Source organism: Rhinichthys klamathensis, unplaced genomic scaffold, assembly GCF_029890125.1.
Source record: "Rhinichthys klamathensis goyatoka isolate OS25496 unplaced genomic scaffold, OSU_Roscu_1.1 h1tg000095l_1, whole genome shotgun sequence".
Classification (NCBI taxonomy): Eukaryota; Metazoa; Chordata; class Actinopteri; order Cypriniformes; family Leuciscidae; genus Rhinichthys; species Rhinichthys klamathensis.
The window spans coordinates 46,789-64,985 of record NW_026606634.1 but is presented as its reverse complement, the minus strand read 5'-3'; the positions used below and the strand labels follow the sequence as shown (position 1 = coordinate 64,985).

General features: G+C 39.2%; 1 protein-coding gene across 3 annotated transcripts in view; it reads right to left on the bottom strand.

Annotated features, from left to right (window-relative positions):
• kif21b (kinesin family member 21B) overlaps positions 1–18,197 on the bottom strand; it is a 73,446-nt gene that overhangs the window by 40,648 nt on the left and 14,601 nt on the right. For all 3 annotated transcript variants that reach the window (XM_056252425.1, XM_056252423.1, XM_056252424.1), the window contains exons 6-13: positions 14,516–14,631; positions 10,546–10,741; positions 8,102–8,291; positions 5,893–5,956; positions 5,508–5,720; positions 4,391–4,532; positions 3,273–3,414; positions 2,996–3,184 (exon numbers count right to left, since the gene is read on the bottom strand). In XM_056252425.1, the coding sequence (XP_056108400.1) occupies positions 2,996–3,184; positions 3,273–3,414; positions 4,391–4,532; positions 5,508–5,720; positions 5,893–5,956; positions 8,102–8,291; positions 10,546–10,741; positions 14,516–14,631 (1,252 nt within the window). The remainder of the gene's footprint in view (positions 1–2,995; positions 3,185–3,272; positions 3,415–4,390; positions 4,533–5,507; positions 5,721–5,892; positions 5,957–8,101; positions 8,292–10,545; positions 10,742–14,515; positions 14,632–18,197) is intronic.

The window sequence follows — 18,197 nt, the reverse complement described above, 5'->3', positions numbered from 1 at the left end:
CAGAGCAGAGTAGACCAATCACAACAGACTGGGTCATCTGACCAATCAGATCAGAGTAGACCAATCACAACAGACTGGTTCATCTGACCAATCAGAGCAGAGTAGACCAATCACAACAGACTGGGCCATCTGACCAATCAGAGCAGAGTAGACCAATCACAACAGACTGGGCCATCTGACCAATCAGAGCAGAGTAGGCCAATCACAACAGACTGGGCCATCTGACCAATCAGAGCAGAGTAGGCCAATCACAACAGACTGGGCCATCTGACCAATCAGAGCAGAGTAGACCAATCACAACAGACTGGGTCATCTGACCAATCAGAGCAGAGTAGACCAATCACAACAGACTGGGTCATCTGACCAATCAGAGCAGAGTAGACCAATCACAACAGACTGGGTCATCTGACCAATTAAGAGCAGAGTAGACCAATCACAACAGACTGGGTCATCTGACCAATCAGAGCAGAGTAGGCCAATCACAACAGACTGGGCCATCTGACCAATCAGAGCAGAGTAGGCCAATCACAACAGACTTGGCCTTCTGACCAATCAGAGCAGAGTAGACCAATCACAACAGACTGGGTCATATGACCAATCAGAGCAGAGTAGGCCAATCACAACAGACTGGGTCATCTGACCAATTAAGAGCAGAGTAGACCAATCACAACAGACTGGGTCATCTGACCAATCAGAGCAGAGTAGGCCAATCACAACAGACTGGGCCATCTGACCAATCAGAGCAGAGTAGGCCAATTACAACAGACTTGGCCTTCTGACCAATCAGAGCAGAGTAGGCCAATCACAACAGACTGGGTCATATGACCAATCAGAGCAGAGTAGGCCAATCACAACAGACTGGGCCATCTGACCAATCAGAGCAGAGTAGACCAATCACAACAGACTGGGCCATCTGACCAATCAGAGCAGAGTAGGCCAATCACAACAGACTGGGCCATCTGACCAATCAGAGCAGAGTAGGCCAATCACAACAGACTGGGCCTTCTGACCAATCAGAGCAGAGTAGGCCAATCACAGCAGACTGGGTCATCTGACCAATCAGAGCAGAGTAGGCCAATCACAACAGACTGGGCCATCTGACCAATCAGAGCAGAGTAGGCCAATCACAACAGACTTGGCCTTCTGACCAATCAGAGCAGAGTAGGCCAATCACAGCAGACTGGGCCATCCGACCAATCAGAGCAGAGTAAACCAATCACAACAGACTGGGTCATCTGACCAATCAGAGCAGAGTAGGCCAATCACAACAGACTGGGCCATCTGACCAATCAGAGCAGAGTAGGCCAATCACAACAGACTTGGCCTTCTGACCAATCAGAGCAGAGTAGGCCAATCACAACAGACTTGGCCATCTGACCAATCAGAGCAGAGTAGGCCAATCACAACAGACTGGGCCATCTGACCAATCAGAGCAGAGTAGACCAATCACAACAGACTGGGCAGGAGGGGTTTAGAGACCTTGATGAACCATTTCAGTCACAGGGTGCTTCTCAATATCCCTCCTCGTCTCCTCGCTCCTCCGTCCTCCATCCTATGACCCGGAAACCAATCGAGCTCAGCCATCTTGAAGGACATCTCAATAGCTGGGTTTCAGTCACGTGATTATGATGACGCGCGAAATTCAGATGGAGGGCAGGGGAGTGAAGAGCGCAATGGACGAGATGGAGGAAAGTCCGTACTGTACTACTTTACACGCTATTACAAGAGAAAGATATAAACAAAAAATCAAACATATGTTGGACGTGATCCTTACGTTATGAAGAGAAGCGATTTTCAACTGAATTGAAAGATTTTCCTGCCATCGAGGTGGTAGATATCAGCAACTACCTCGTCTTACAGACATACTTTGACTTTACAAAGTTCGTAAATGTTACACGTTACACAAACATAGCCACTTAAGTTGTATTAACTCACCATTGACGAAGTGATCACTGCACAAACGGGCATTTTCCCATTCGGCTCCTCCCGACCGCAGACGTAGGTTTGCAAGCCGTTTTTCCGGAGTTTTTCGGTCAATTTCTTGCATTTCCCCCCTTTATGAACAACAACTTTTGGTACACGATAAAAACTCCTCGTGGTTTGATCGATTTAAGTAACCATAAACAACGCAAAACATAGGCATTTTGAGTTTGTTATAGTGCTTTCTAAATACAGCAAATCACTTCCTGCCCTCCATTTGCATTTCGCGCCATGGCAACGCAGTGGCGTGACGTCATATGAAAACAAGCTATTCTCTAATCGCACCGCGAGGAGGCGAGGATCGAGGAGTGAGGAGGCTTCCAGAGGAGCTATGAGCGAGGATACACAGGTGTACCCTTTGCGGAAGAGTTTTATCGACTAAACGTGACGCACGTATCAATTCTCCTCCCCCTTCACGTCGGTCACAATCATTTTAATTTATACTTGACCTTTGCAGTTTATATAAACCACACATCTCACATATTTCAACAGGGTATCTTGCTTTATTATTATTTATTACTAATTTCTTAAATAACCAAACTTCAACAACATAAGGGCAGATCCTTTGAGCGCAGCTGATGTGAAGTGAAGCTCGAGTGATCAAGTATTCCAAAGTATAAAAAAAACTTTCATTCGATTCCTCCGTCCTCATTTTCTTTCCTCGCTTCCTTACCTCGCGTCCTGCAGGGGGTGGAGCTGAGACGCGAGGAAGCACAAATAAGAATTGAGAAGCACCCACAGTGAGAAAAGAGCTGAAGCTGCAGTGGATATTAGAGAAAATGACTTTGGATGCATGTAAACCTATTGAAGGAGACTCCAAAAAATAAAGTAGGAACCTTTAAAATAGCATAATAGGGGCTTTAAATATTGCTGTTTGTCCGGAAATACCAAGTTTATTGTAATTTTGGAACTTTTTTTATTTAATTTTGACTTTACTCTCATAAAACACTGCCAAATCACACAAATCCATTACAAATAAATGCCGAAAGCGGATGTGAATGTGGCAGCCGCTCACTGAGGTTGTGCAGCACGCGGTCTCGCTCCAGCTGTGTGTCTCGGATCTTGTTCTGCAGCAGAATCAGCTTCTCCTCGTACTGGCTCTTCAGCGTGAGGAGCCGCCGCTGGCTGTTCTCCAGCTCATCGATGAGCCTCTGCTTGATCTCGATCTCACACGTCAGGTCTGCGAGATCGGCCTGCAAGTTCACTGAGAGAGGAGCAGCCGCGGGTTAGAGGGTCAGTGGGAATGAAAGGGGCTCATAGGACGTCTGTAACAAATGCATCCCAGAATGCACCTTTCTCCTCCGAGTCAGAGTCAGAGTCCACCAGGCTTTCGTCGCTGTCAAACTCTTCCTCCTCCCTGGTCTCCTCTTCCTCCTCATCCTCATCACAGCCGCTCTCCTCGCGATCATCCTCCACAAGTGTATACATGCCATCCTGCACACAGTGGAAATAAAGCAGAGCAAAGTTCTGTTTGTAAAGTTTTTATATATATATATACACACACACACACACACACACGTTACATATATAAACAAACTTTTCTTTCATATACAGTAATTACTTCATGTCCATCTCTCAATGTTACAGTCTAGTAATATTAAGACTAAATATTTAAAGAGAAAAAGTCACACAGCAGTGTTTGATATATTACGACTTTATTCTTGTAATTTTATGATTTTTTTCTTATAAAACACTGTTTTATTACCTTTATTTTAAAAAAATATATATATATTATATATATATATATATATATTCCCTTAAACTATTATGATTTTATTCCTGCAATATTATTTATTCTCAGAAAATATAACTACTTTTTCTTGAATTATTTCAACTTTATATTATTCAACAATATTACTGTTTTATTCTCAGGTGTATGACATTTTCCCTGCAATATATATATATATATTTTTTTTTTTTACATTTTACAACTTTATTCCATTAAAACACTTTTTTCTCAAAATATTTTTTATATATATTTATATCTCAAAACTTTATTTTCATAAAACAATATTTACTGCAATATTGTTTTTTTCTTCTCATTTTACAACTTTATTCCAAGACTAATGTTTCTTATGTAAGTGAAAACTCTTTAAAATTATCATTATTCTCAAAATAGCAAGGCTTTATTCTTGCAAAATTACAGCATTAATTTAAATTCTCATTAAATACTGCTGTATGAATTTATTTTCCCTGAAATATCAATTTTAGTCTTGACATTTGACTGCTTTACCATTACAATTTCATTCAATTTTGTCTTTATTCTGATAAAACACTTCTGTCAAAGATAACGCCTCTCTCATAACATTACACATTCATTCTCATAAGACACTGCCATGCAACTTCATCCTCACAATATTACAGCTTTCTTGATAACCAGCAGACGATGAACAAATCTCCTTCCTCTCACCTCTTCAGGTTCATTATCAGAGTCTCCATCTCCATTTTCTCGTCTCTCTTCATTTTCTCTGCTCAGCCCATTCTCACTCTTTTCTCCATTTTCTTGAGGATGAAGTTTGGCTCTCTTCTTCAAACCCTTTTCTTTCTCAGGACTAAAAAAAAAAAAGACAAAAGTGAACTACCATTAAAGCTTCAATAGACAAATTGACAGATCAAATCAATACAGCATTCATTCACACAATCTCAAACCAAAAATAAGGCCATAATTCTGTCAGTCTGATGCAAACGTCATTTAATAGTCATGTAATCGCACCACAGGGACCCATTTATCAGGAGAGATTTATCCTGGAGACTTCTAGAAGTAATTCTGTAATGTTGGGTCCACAAATTACCCATGGCCTCTCTCCCGTTACGGCCACATTAGAGCGCATCTGAAGAGCGGGACGATCCTGTAGTCATATTCATTATAACAGACAATCTACTGAGAGATGCTTGAATCTATGCCAGCTTGCTGTCCTCAGTTTGAGTCGGTCAGGACACACTGGCACACACACTCAAACACAGAGATAAATCTAATTCTGGCACATTTTACAGCCTCTTACTGGCTCAGTAACATAAAACAGGAAGAGGTCAAGCATATTAAAGTCTTCCAAATACACAATCAAGGTAATAAGACCTCAGCTAATGCAAAAAAAAAAGAAATAATAGAATAAAATAAGGAAATCAAATAAATAATAAATCATTAAAACTATATCACTGACGCTTCGTGGAGTTTGTTTTGACGCGTAAGCGCTTCACTGAGCGGGACAATTCAGATATGGATTTAAAACAGACCGATGAAACGGTATGTATACAGTGCTAACAGAAATGATCAAGGTATAATTAATATTTTGTATATTTAAAAAGTAAAGTACATTTTCATGGTTCAGTACGGTTTTTTTCAGCACTATATTTTATGTGTTATGCTTGTTTTCATTCAGTATTCATTTTTAAAACTATTGGTTGATTCGACCAGTGTGGGCCAACCTAGTTATAGTTATCGGTAAAATCCACTATTGGTCGACCGCTTATATAAATAATTAAATAAACGCAGAACATACACACACATACAGACACTTGGACCTCACCTCTTCCTCCTCTGATTTCTCTCTTTCTTCTTCAGCCTCTCCACATCTAATTTGGCCTGACGAATCACATCTGTCATCTCTGCATCCATGGAAACCGAGGGGGAGGAGCCTAGAGGGTGTGCTGGAGAGGCCGGGTACGAGGAGCGCGCGGAGAGGCGAGACAAACTGCGCCTCAGAGACTCGTTCATGGCCTCACTCTCCAGCAGCTTAGACCTGAGAGAGAGAGAGAGAGAGAGAGAGAGAGAGAGAGAGAGAGAGAGAGAGAGAGAGAGAGAGAGAGAGAGAGAGAGAGAGAGAGAGAGAGAGAGAGAGAGAGAGAGAGAGTCATTGTTTTTTATTGCTACGATAAGACATCCAAATACAAAAGTGTCACTTCTATTGTTACCTCAGCTCTTCAATTTCTCGAATGTAGTTCTGGATTAGATTGCCAATCTCCTCATTTGTTTCACCTGCACAAAGAGTGATAGATTTATTTAGCAAAGAAGAAATGACAAGAAATAATGATGTTTGTTTTTTTACACCACGCCAGCTTCTTTGGCTGTTTTCATGGAAAAAACTACGAGTGACTAAAATATAAATAATATACAATTATGTTAAAGGGATAGTTCGGCCAAAAATGATATTTAACCCATGCATTACTCACCCTCAAGCCGTTCGAGATGCACATGTCAATCTTGTTTCAGACGAACACATTTTCAGTTATTTTAGAAAATGTCTTAGACCCTTCAGTGGATATAATGTGAAGCAATGGGGTCCACCTCCTTCAAGTCTCAAAATGTGCATGCATCCTTCACAAAAGTAATCCATCCGGCTCCAGGGGGATAAACGAAGGCCTTCTGAGGGTAATCCGTGCGGTTTTGTCGTAAAAATATACATATTTAAAACTTTACCTATTAAAAATATTTACCTCGTACGCCGACTTCCATCACCCGTGAACGCACGTCGATCGTTGCCGGAAGTCAGATATTTTCATTTATAAAGTTTTAAATATGTATATTTTTACGACAAAACCGAACGGATTACCCTCAGAAGGCCTTCGTTTATCCCCCTGGAGCCGGATGGATTACTTTTGTGAAGGATGCATGCACATTTTGAGACTTGAAGGAGGTGGACCCCATTGCTTCACATTATATCCACTGAAGGGTCTGAGACATTTTCTAAAATAACTGAAAATGTGTTCGTCTGAAACAAGATGGACATATGCATCTCGAACGGCTTGAGGGTGAGTAATGCATGGGTTAAATATCATTTTTGGCCGAACTATCCCTTTAAGGTGACGTAGTAGTTACATGTACTTGCTCAACTAAGCACTGAGTAATATTAATTTACTACATGCATTTACTATAGAGTTATGGTTAGGTTAGTTACTTGTAATTATGAACAATTTACTGTTATTACTGTAGTAGTATATGTAGTAAAGTGTAACTACGTCACCTTAAAATAGGTGATACCAAAGATGCATGTTTCTAAAACTAAATTAGAATTAACTTGGTTAAAAACCTTTTCAAAGGTATCAACAGAAAACTATTTTCTCAGAGAAGTGCAAATAATAAAATTTGCAAGAAATGATGAAATGTTGAATAGAGGCCTTCAGTGGCCAACTAAACCAGTTACATACAGAGTAACTAATACACTCTGCTATTTTGCCTTTTCTTACTACTAGATTTGGGAAAATGAACCTGCTAGTGTTGCGTAGCGGGCATGTCATTTTTTAGCATTAAAAAAAGCATGTCTATTTAATTGAAACCATGTATTATCAATCATTAAACTTATACAACATTTAAAAAAAATATATATGAAAAAAAAAATCACACTAATTCTGTGTTGTGTTTTTTCTGGACATAAAACACAAATTTTATCATCATAAACTTTGTCAAATAACGTGCTGCACAATGAGCTTTACTGTTAAAATTAAAACATGGATTATTACTTAAATTCATTTATTTGGATTAGTGTTAGTGTATTATTACATTGGGACATATCTAAATTCTACTGTACAACAGTAATATATTTCTGTCAAGTTAAACCGAACTTTTATTTTGACGGGTTGCCGTGAAGACCTTTTGAGTTTCAGTGTGTTCATGTCATGATGATAGTTTTTCTCAAATGAAGCGGTGAAATGATCACAGAGTGGATCTAGAGCCTGGAGAGGAAGTTCATGCATTCGTGTCCTCATATAGGCAAAAAAAACAGCGCAAGCGTCACATGTGCTTCAGTGTGTGTGTGTGTGTGTGTGTGTGTGTGTGTGTGGTAGGCCTAAATGAAACTGCGCCTCGGCTGCACCATTCGTTCACACAGAACATGCAGGATTCGTATTTAAATAGTCTTTGTGGTTTAATATTCACACACACTAGTCTACATCGCGATTTGATTTCAAGTGTACTGAACTGCTTTCTATTTATTAAAACATTTACAATATTTTTTTTTTTTTTACAAATTCCGTGAAATTCCGCGTTATGCAGTAAATTCCTTTTTTAGGACTGGATTTCGTCAGCCCCAAAACAATGGTAGGGGAAACACTGCATAGTAAATAACTACACTAACTACAGAAATGTCAACGGTGGTGCCCTCTCCAGCCACTAGGGGTCTCTCACCGGTCTTGGTGAGCAGCAGGTTGACCCCGTTGGTGAGCAGCTGAGTGACTCGAGTGTTGAGGTGGTCGATGGTTTCCTGCATGGCTTTGACCCGCATACGTAGAGTATCGTTCTCTTTCTGGAGCATCGAGTTCTCCTGAAACAGATCGCTAAAGCCCTCGGATCCATCGTCACAGGCCACTCGCTTTCCCTAAAACAAACAGAAAGAGCAAAAGACTGACCAACAGAAAGCTAGGCATTGACTTCATCAGACCCCCAATCCTTTCATACTCGGCCTCTCTGTCAGAACGCTCTCAACGCTCTCATCACTGCTAATCGCTAACTTCTTCCAGCGGCCGTTTATCATCCAGGTCAGGCCGAGGCGCTAAGCTACTGCTACGCCCCATTAACTCCAGCGAGATCCCAAGAGCTGAACCATGCTATCGTGGCCCACAAGCCCAGCGCTCAGGCTTCCTCATCTCCTGGACTTATTACATAAACAGCTCCAACTGGGTAGCAGTGAGAGAAAGAGAAGTAACAACAAGTCTAGACATGAAAGAGTATCAGCCGACTCACAATCTACTCTAAGTTCTCCATTTGATTTAGCATCAGAGGAAGTAACTGTTTAACTGCTTGATGAGAGTTTAATGTCAGCTCGAAATGTTTCCTCTCTAGTAAAATAAACAAGTAATAAGATATCTTGACATTTAAAGTGAATTCTGCCACTCTAAACTGGTTCCTCTTGCCTACAACATCCTGGCATGTGTTATATGTCTGCTATCCTAATAACTCAAGCGAGTTGGCACTTCTGTCTTTCAGATTTGCCCAAAAGTGACAAATCTGTCATCATTCTAAGCCCATGTGATATCCTCTCAGAAGCAAGAATGAGAGTTGTGCAATTTTGTATGAATTGTATTGGTATGTTTTGTTGGTAAACCGCTCACCCCTAGGGGTGCGAGTAGATCATACAAAAAGCTACATAGTGGCATTTTACCTACAAACATCTTCAAGTAAAATCGTATGAATTGGTACGATTTGTAGGTAAACCCTCGCCATGAAGGTCCAGCCCTAAACCAAACCTTCGTGTGAGTAGGTCTTACAAAAATGTATGAAAGGGATTTTTTGACTTCATGCAAATTCACAACCAATTGAAGATGACATTTTACCTACAAAGCATACAAATTCATAGACATATTTTTTTTAGGTTACCCTTAACCTAAAGCCCCGTTCACACCGCCAGCGACACGCAGCGGCAAAGCCACATGATCCCATTCATTTCAATGGAGCGCTGGCGACTTCTGGCGACACGAGCGACAGTGACCGTTGGCGAGAGAATGTGGACGTGTCAAGCGACAAATTTCAACTTTATGCAAATGAGAAGCGATTTTCACGAGCGACAACCAATAGGAAATAAGACTTTCAGTGGAGCTCGCGTCTCCGTCTCGAGTGCAGGCGAGACAGAAGAGTTCGGGGACAATTTCACTGTTTTATATAATTTGCCTGTAACCACATACATGGATATACTAAAATGATGCATGGAAAAGAAACTGTCGACAGTCTCAGTGGGTTTAATTCATACATTTATAGTTCGAGTGTTGAAATTTTATGATGCAAGTTTAGCACTGCTGCAGTTCATTTCAGTTTCCCCTGCATTATGTTGATATTAGGGACAAGAAAATGTAGTATGTCAAATTTGAATGACGTTTTAGTAATTTATGACAGTATGAGTGAGTTTAATTTGTTGATTGATCAATCGTTAATCTAGTCAATTATTTAATCCACTGAACACTGCTGTGGTAATATAAAAAAAACTCTCCCAACAGCATACGGTTTCTTTTGAGCCTAATTCCTAGTCAAATTAAAATTATATCGTTGTAGGCTATATATCACTATATATCACTATTTTGTATAGATATGGCCAGACGTGCAGTCTACCAATAACATTAGAGCGACAGGACTACGAACGCCCACAAACGACTCCACAGTACAGAGACTAGCGACATACAGCGACTAAGTCGCTGGCGGTGTGAACGGGGCTTTACCCTCAAGAGGTGTGAGTATAAACTCTAAAATACTTACAAATTATCACGAGACTAGATAAGGCCAGATTTTCAACTAATTGTGTATTTTTTTCTGTCTGTTCCTCATTCAAATGGCTTCAGGACATTTGGAATATAGTGCACACGTAGTATGGACTACTTCTATGTACTTTATTTAGTCATTTTAGGAGCTTTACAGAACCAGTGCCAATTCACTCTCGTTGTTTTGAAATTAACAGAACACGCTACAAAACATATTTTTCCCACAGAAGAACATTTTATGTTATGGGGGCGAGTAAATGACAGAATTTTCATTATGGGGTGAATTATCCATTTGAGGGGGTGTGTGTGTGTGTGTGTGTGTGTGTGTGTGTGTGTGTGAAAAGATGCCAGCTAGAGACCAACTCTTCCCAGAATCCTCCTCACCGCTTTGTACTCCACTAGCTCCATCTGAAGGCGTGCGATCTCTGCTCGTAAGGCGCTGATCTGCTGACTGGTTTTATCCTGGTTCACGATCACTTTGTTCTTGATGTTGCGAGCCCGGTTGGCGTACTTCAGTGTGTTTAGCGTCTCCATGAAGTCCCGGTCAGAGGGGCTCACGCAGGCGATCATCACAGTCTGACTAAATAGATAGATACACAGCAGAGTGAGAAAGCAAGAAGACAGGAATTCATAAGGGTCCATGAGATCTTACACAGACAAACACACACACACACACACAAGACAGAAAGATTAACACACACAAACAGATGACAGATAAACACAAACGCTCTCATGGATGCGGCTGGGACTGAGCGCCACTGTCTGCAGTCTCTCATGTTTAATTCAATCAACTCCCCCTCTGAACCCACATCATAAGAATATATGGGCAGCCAGTGGCATCCAGTGTGGGCTGAGTGACCCAACACTGCGCTTCACACACACACACACTGATGCAGTGCACTGTGAGCATGCATTAACCTTCAAGACACAATGACTGGACTGTGCACAGCAACGTTTACAAGTGCACAAACCATCTGAAGCTCGTAAACAAAGAGTGTAAGACCAACTGTTTCTACAACTTGAAGCTTTCAAGATAAAGTCTAATATAGTGAATGGGAATAATTAGGGCTGTTATTTTAAATGTTAAATTACTTAAATATACATTTCACAATATTTTTTTTATTATAAAATAAAATAATTTACAAATGATCAGTCATGCCCCCACACTTATGTACATTCTGTAGTAATTACAGTTGTCAATTTCATGTTAATTTACTGAGATTAATTATTTAAAATACATAGTAATTTTTTATATATAACAAATACCGGTATATCAAATATAATGATCCAAATTAATCATGCCCTCTAAATTATATGTAAATTCTGAAGTAATTGGGGCTGACAAATAATGTTATATATATATATATATATATATATATATATATATATATATATATATATATATATATATATACACTACCGTTCAAAAGTTTGGGGTCGGTACGATTTTAAATACTTTTAAAAGAATTCTCTTCTGCTAACCATGGCTGCGCTTATTTGATTAAAAATACAACAAAAATCAGTTATAGTATTAAATATTATTCCAGTGTAAATCAGCTGTTTTCTGTGTGAATATATAGTAAAGTGTAATTTATTCCTGTGATCAAAGCTGAATTTTCAGCATCACCAGTGTCAGTGTCTTCAGTGTCAAATGATCCTTCACAAATCAGTATAATATGAGGATTTGATGCTCAAGAAACATTTATTATTATTATCAATGTTGAAACAGTTGTTGGTCTGTCAGTTGTACAGTTTTTTTGTTTTTTTTTTAGGATTCTTTGATGAATAGGAAGTTCAAAAGAACAGCATTTGTTTGAAATAGAATCTTTTGTAACATTATAAATGTCTTTACTGTCCTTGATAAATAAAAGTATTGATTTCTTTCCTCCAAAAAATAAAATTCTCACTGACCCCAAACTTTTGAACGGTAGTGTATATATATATACACATCACTAAACTAAACTAAATATAGAAAATATTTACAAAACGTTCCTATGAATGAAATTAATCATGCCCACTAACAAGATAAATTCTGTAGTAAGTCATTTTCCTAAAAATAATAAATGATTTCATGTAAATAAAAGGGATAAACCTAACATAATAAAAATAGTCTGTTGCCATGTTAGTGGGGACTAAAACATTAAGAGACTGAACACCGTCTTATTTCACATACAACAATAACAAAAACTGTCATGTGAGAAGGTGTGGTAATAATCATAATTATCATAGGAGGTCCCCATGACAACAAAACTAACAAAGCTGAATACCTGAATAACTTCATAAAAAGACTCAATTATGTCTTTGTATCTAAAACAATGTCAAGAATTATGGGTAGGGTTAATCTACAGTGATTATAATTAGCTTAATTTAAGAGCAATGGTTACCTAGTATGATACAAAAACACAAGCGTGTACGTGTCTCCACAGAGCTCAGTTCTAGAGCCTGTTCTGATATTCAAAAACAGTGAGCGCAATGAAACTGGCTTTTAAAAGTTGAACTTATCTTTATAATCGTTTAGGTTAAGGTTGTGTATATGGGTTAGAGCTGGCGAGAGATTGCACAGGGACTGGAAGTTATTGTAATGCGCATGCATTGACCACCTGTGTACGTTATATGTACAACTGTGCACCAGGGATGGAAATTAGCACCCGCCACCAGCCAAATGCGGGTGATTTTGTGTTGTGGCGGGTAAACTCGCTTCACCTACCGGCCACCGTGGCGGGTAAATAAAAATAGCATACTGTTTCACCCGGACGGCGGACACTTTTAGAGGAGGCACACCTTCAAACAAAAATGTGGGGTGCTTCTCAATTCTTATTTGTGCATCCTCGTTTCCTTTCCTCGCGTCTCAGCTCCACCCCCTGCAGGACGCGAGGGAAGGCTGCAAGGAAAAAAAATGAGGACGGAGGAATCGAATGAAAGCTTTTTTTTATACATTGGAATACTTGATCACTCGAGCGTCACTTCACTGCGTCATCAGCAGTGCTCAAAGGATCTGCCCTTATGTTGTTAAAGTTTGTTTATTTAAGAAATTCATAATAAATAATAATAAAGCAAGATACCTTGTTGAAATATGTGAGTTGTGTGGTTTATGTAAACTACAAAAGTAAATTATAAATTCAAATGTTTGTGACAGATGTGAAGGGGGAGGAGAATTGATACGTGCGTCACGTTTAGTCGATAAAACTCTTCCGCAAAGGGTACACCTGTGTATCCTCGCTCATAGCTCCTCTGGAAGCCTCCTCACTCCTCGATCCTCGCCTCCTCGCGGTGCGATTAGAGAATTGAGATGTCCTTCAAGATGGCTGAGCTCGATTGGTTTCCGGGTCATAGGATGGAGGACGGAGGAGCGAGGAGACGAGGAGGGATATTGAGAAGCACCCGTGGCGTTACATCGCAGGCGTAGAGGTCTGCAGAGAAAACATCATGGTGCGTTCACACCAGACGAGAATAGAGCGTCTGGCGCGAGTGATTTCATTGTTAAGTCAATGCAAAGACGCGTTACGCGCATAAAAAATTCCTGCGGCGCGAATGAGGTGTAGAGCGCGCCGTGGTAGATGCGAATACGCCTCATTCGCGCGGCAAGTTCGAGCGTCTGACGCGTTCCGCGCGCATGATTTTATTGAGTGCTTTTGTGCATTCACGCGTTTGACGCGAATTCGCGTCTGCCGCCCGAGTTGAAAAATCTGAACTTTGGCGTCAATTCACGCCGCGTTAACCAATCAGGAGCCTAGCTGCTGTCACGTGGTGAAGTATCTGGATGCTTCAATAAATTATTTTGTACTAAATGCCTGGTGTGGTTCTAATGCACAACAAAGCAAATATTTTATCACATAAAACTTGATTTCAATATATGAGACATATTCATTTTGTATTGAATGCTATTTATTCCATTTCATATCTAGATTATATTAAATATTATTCTAATGTAAAGGCAACCAACATACTATAGCTCATAAATCCGTGTCTGGAGAGTGTTGTGTGAGAGAGAAAAAAAATCACAGAACAGGTTATTTACTTTTGGAGGCTGGCTCAATTTATCATCAAAACAAAAATAAATGACAGATTAGGTGGATGAGGCCGAGGGTGAGAGAAAGAGAAAATGTCAGTATTTTATTGAGACTTGAGATTAAATAAACTGCTTAAGTATTCTTGTAGTATTAATTTTCACATGCAGTTACACATTGTCGGTTAAAAACAAGAAAGTGGCTGGTAAAAACATTGAGTGGCTGGTAGATTTTGAAGTCCACCAGCCACAGTGGCCGGTGGACAAAAAAGTTAATTTCCATCCCTGCTGTGCACGTAAAATGAAGTATACTTTGGGCTGTGTGTGTAGATGTGTATCAGACGTTACCTGTTTCCTCCCAGCGAGTCCTGCAGCAGGCGTGTGAGTTTGGAGTCTCTGTAAGGCACATGACCTGACTTCTTACTCTGATCTCCCAACGCACTGATCACATTACCCAGGGCCAGCTGCCAAACACACACACACACACACACACAGAGAGAGAGAGAGACCCGGTCACGCTCCATCGTATGCTGCTATCTAAGATTAAAAGCTTTTAAATGGGCTCTCTTACAAATGAGTATCTAGGCTCTAAAAACAATAGAGCTCTATTCGCCTCAGAACAATGGCACTTCTTGGCTTTCCTCCAGGCTTTAGCTCTTCCTCAGAACTCTCTCACAGTGTAATTACCTTTAGTTCCCTTCATCTACTCTGACAACTACTCAAACCCAGCAGTGATGAATCGAGGCGGCGGCACAGCTAATGCGACACGGACATCACACCATACTTAACATGGAAAAACACGACTCAGCTAAAAGGACCTTCACAATTATGATAATGAAGTGTTGGTATTTTGAAAATCCCTGACAAAGCCAGTTTTTGTGGTGTCGAGGTGTTTGCTTAGAGCTCATCGGAGAACTTTCTCGAGTATTTTTCTAGTCAAAGGTTAAAGAGATTAGTCACTTAAAAATAATTCAGTCATAATCTACTCGCTCTCATGTAGCTAAAGATATACTGCTAGAAAAAGTTGTGGACACATCTACTTGTTTACTAATTTCATAATAATTCATTGTTTAATTCCATGATTATTTTAGTATTTTTTATATATAAATATACTAGAAATATAGTTTGATGTGTTTATTAGTTATTATTATTTTTATGGCTGTCAAAATGAACATTAATTTTGCGATTATTTTTTTCTTCAGTTTAACACGGTAAAAATATTTAACAATTAAAGCTGCATCTGTTTTTTTCTGTCATCCTTTGGCAAACTGAAAATCTTAAAGCACTGTTTACAAGGTCACATGGGTCAAAAACAATAAAAACAATAACTTTTTTGTGCATTTTAGCAGGACAAGTAAAAATCTGAACCGGTCTGACTTGACCAGTAGAAAAACCCTTACACACTCTAAAAACTCCTGGGTTATTTCTTCAACCCATTTTCTGGGTTATTTGTGTTGGGTTAAAATTATGGGTTATTTTTTCAGAGAGTACCCATTTTCTGGGTTATAGGGCTAATATTTTGACCCAATTCCTGGGTTGTTTGAGTTTCTGGGTTATTTTTCAAAGAGTAACCCATGTTCTGGGTCCCCCCTCGGCCCCTCCCCCCTGCAGTTGTTCTGGAATTTTCTCACAACAGTCATTTGAAATAACCGACACTTCGCGCTCGATCCGTTTTGGCCTGTGCTTCCTCGGTGCAACTTCGTCGTGTATTCAAGGTAAGCGAGTATTTTCAGTGTTGGTATAATGTAATATTTTCTGTGTCCATGTCCCCGTTGCTAGTTTAGCACCATTTGCTGAAAAAGTTACCATGGCTTATAGTTGCTACGTTGAGACTAGTGTTAGCTGTGGTAATTGTGGTTGTCATGTACGTTAGCTACACTATCGCGAAAACATCTAACTTGTAAAGTCAAAATAAATATGTGTTTTGAGTTTGTCAGACTAAAGAAGAAAGTGTTATTAACCACCCAGACAGTTTGAAATGATTAAAAATAACGCTAGGTTCATGAAATTAGGGTGAAATGAACAAAATGGGTGAAATGCTTTTTACACATTGTTGAGAAATACATTATGACCTATTTAATGTGTTTAGAAGAAAATTACTGAATTCACTTTAAAAGGTCTTTAAATTCTATTTTTCATAACATGTGCTGTACTTATCTCATTGTTATAATAACGGCAATAATACGGTAACGTAGCTACAGTGCAGCTAACTTAGTGGCAACGTCGCGGCTAGAGCGACAACACAATCGTTGAGTTATTTTTACCAGCTGCGCCGTGCTTATCATATTATACAGTGCTCTACTGGCTGAAGTAGTGAGAGTTAAAACCTGTTAAACTTTGCAAGTGTGCCGCGCACTGAAGCGTTTTTTGGTTAAATAGTTCAAAGTTACTATAAGATTTAATGTTATTACCGTGACAAACTATACGTCATATGACTCAAGTTTCAGTATTTGACCACTATTGTATTCTGATAAACTTATATTGACAGTTATGTCTTAATTTGTGTCAGAAGTTATGAAAAATATAGTCGATAACTTTAATATGAATTATGATCGTCAGCCGCTCTCATTGAAAAAAAAAAAAATCCTGTGCTGTCGTCATGACAGCGCTTGACAAAACAACGTGCCTCAGGGCTTTTAGCTAAACAATTTGCAGATTTGGAGAAATATTGATAGATTCTCATAGGTTTACATCAGAGTTCTATAGACAGGAATAATATTTATTGAATTTATACCCAAATGTGTCGATGTAATAATTATGAGCACTGGATACTCTGATGCTGTGTTTTCAATCCATAAGAGCAGCCTGAGGGCGCCCTATGCACATGTAGTCCATATATGTTACACACTAAGAAGTCATAATCATGTGACATTCCAGGACGTCCCTGACATAAACAAAGCTAACAGAGATCGCTGTAACATGCATATAAAGATGTTGCGAAGACAATAAACATGATTGCAATGATATTTGATTGACCTGTGTTCTTCGAGCCATGCCAGGTATTTTCATAATAATAGATTATATTTATAATGTAATGCTAATGGATATAGACTTTATCATCGTGCAGAATACTATAAAATAATATATTGTTTGTCTGATTTTTTTATCTGAAGCCAAATCAGATCACAGAAGGTTATTTAAAACAGCCAGTCGTTAGTAATTATAATGCAGACAAAAGAAAAGCATATTTTATGCTTTTAGTACAAAGGGTTCATGAACTGTATCTGTTTCAGTTTGGGTATGCCATTTCTGGGGATTTTTCAAAAGTGGGGTTTGCAGCCTAACAGATTAAAGAAGCGGGTCAAGTCTTCGAATTGTTGCTAACCTCTATATTACTATGTTTTCTCCAGGTCATTTTAAATGGACAGCTTTGTCGCTGATATGCTAACTGAGGGGCGGCTGTCTGAGCTGATAGAGAATTTTAGAGGTGAGCATTTTACTCTTACTGCCCTTATATCATCTCTCTATACCTAAAAAAATGTCTTTAATTGGGCTTAAATGTGTCGGTGCAAGATTCTGTGAAAGTCACAACTTCTTTGACAGTGGAGTATGCATATCTATATAACCCTTATAGTTTAAAAAAAATACTTGTGCCTTGTCTTTAAGCTGTTATGCATAAGAATAGGCCAGATATTCACCATTAATGTCATTACTCTTGTTAATGAAAGAAAAGATGGACAGTAGTATAGACTGTCATTCACACTGAATGGGTAATGCTGCAAAATTACCACATTAGTTAACTAGGAAATTGGGCCACGTTAAAAAACAACAACACAACATTCCCTTAAAAGTGATTATTTTTTTAGCTTTATAATCAAAGAGTGTCTGGTGAGTGGTTCACAATTGTCTCGACTTATTAATAATAATACTCATGTTGTCTTGTTTTCTGTCTTTCAGATGAAGACATCTCCATAGATGAGGAGGCATTTCTTCTCTTAGATAAGGACACTATCAAAAATCTTGTCCCCAAAGTTTGTCCCAGGCTTAAATCCCTGAAGCTCTCCAGAGACACAACCAATGTTTGAAGACT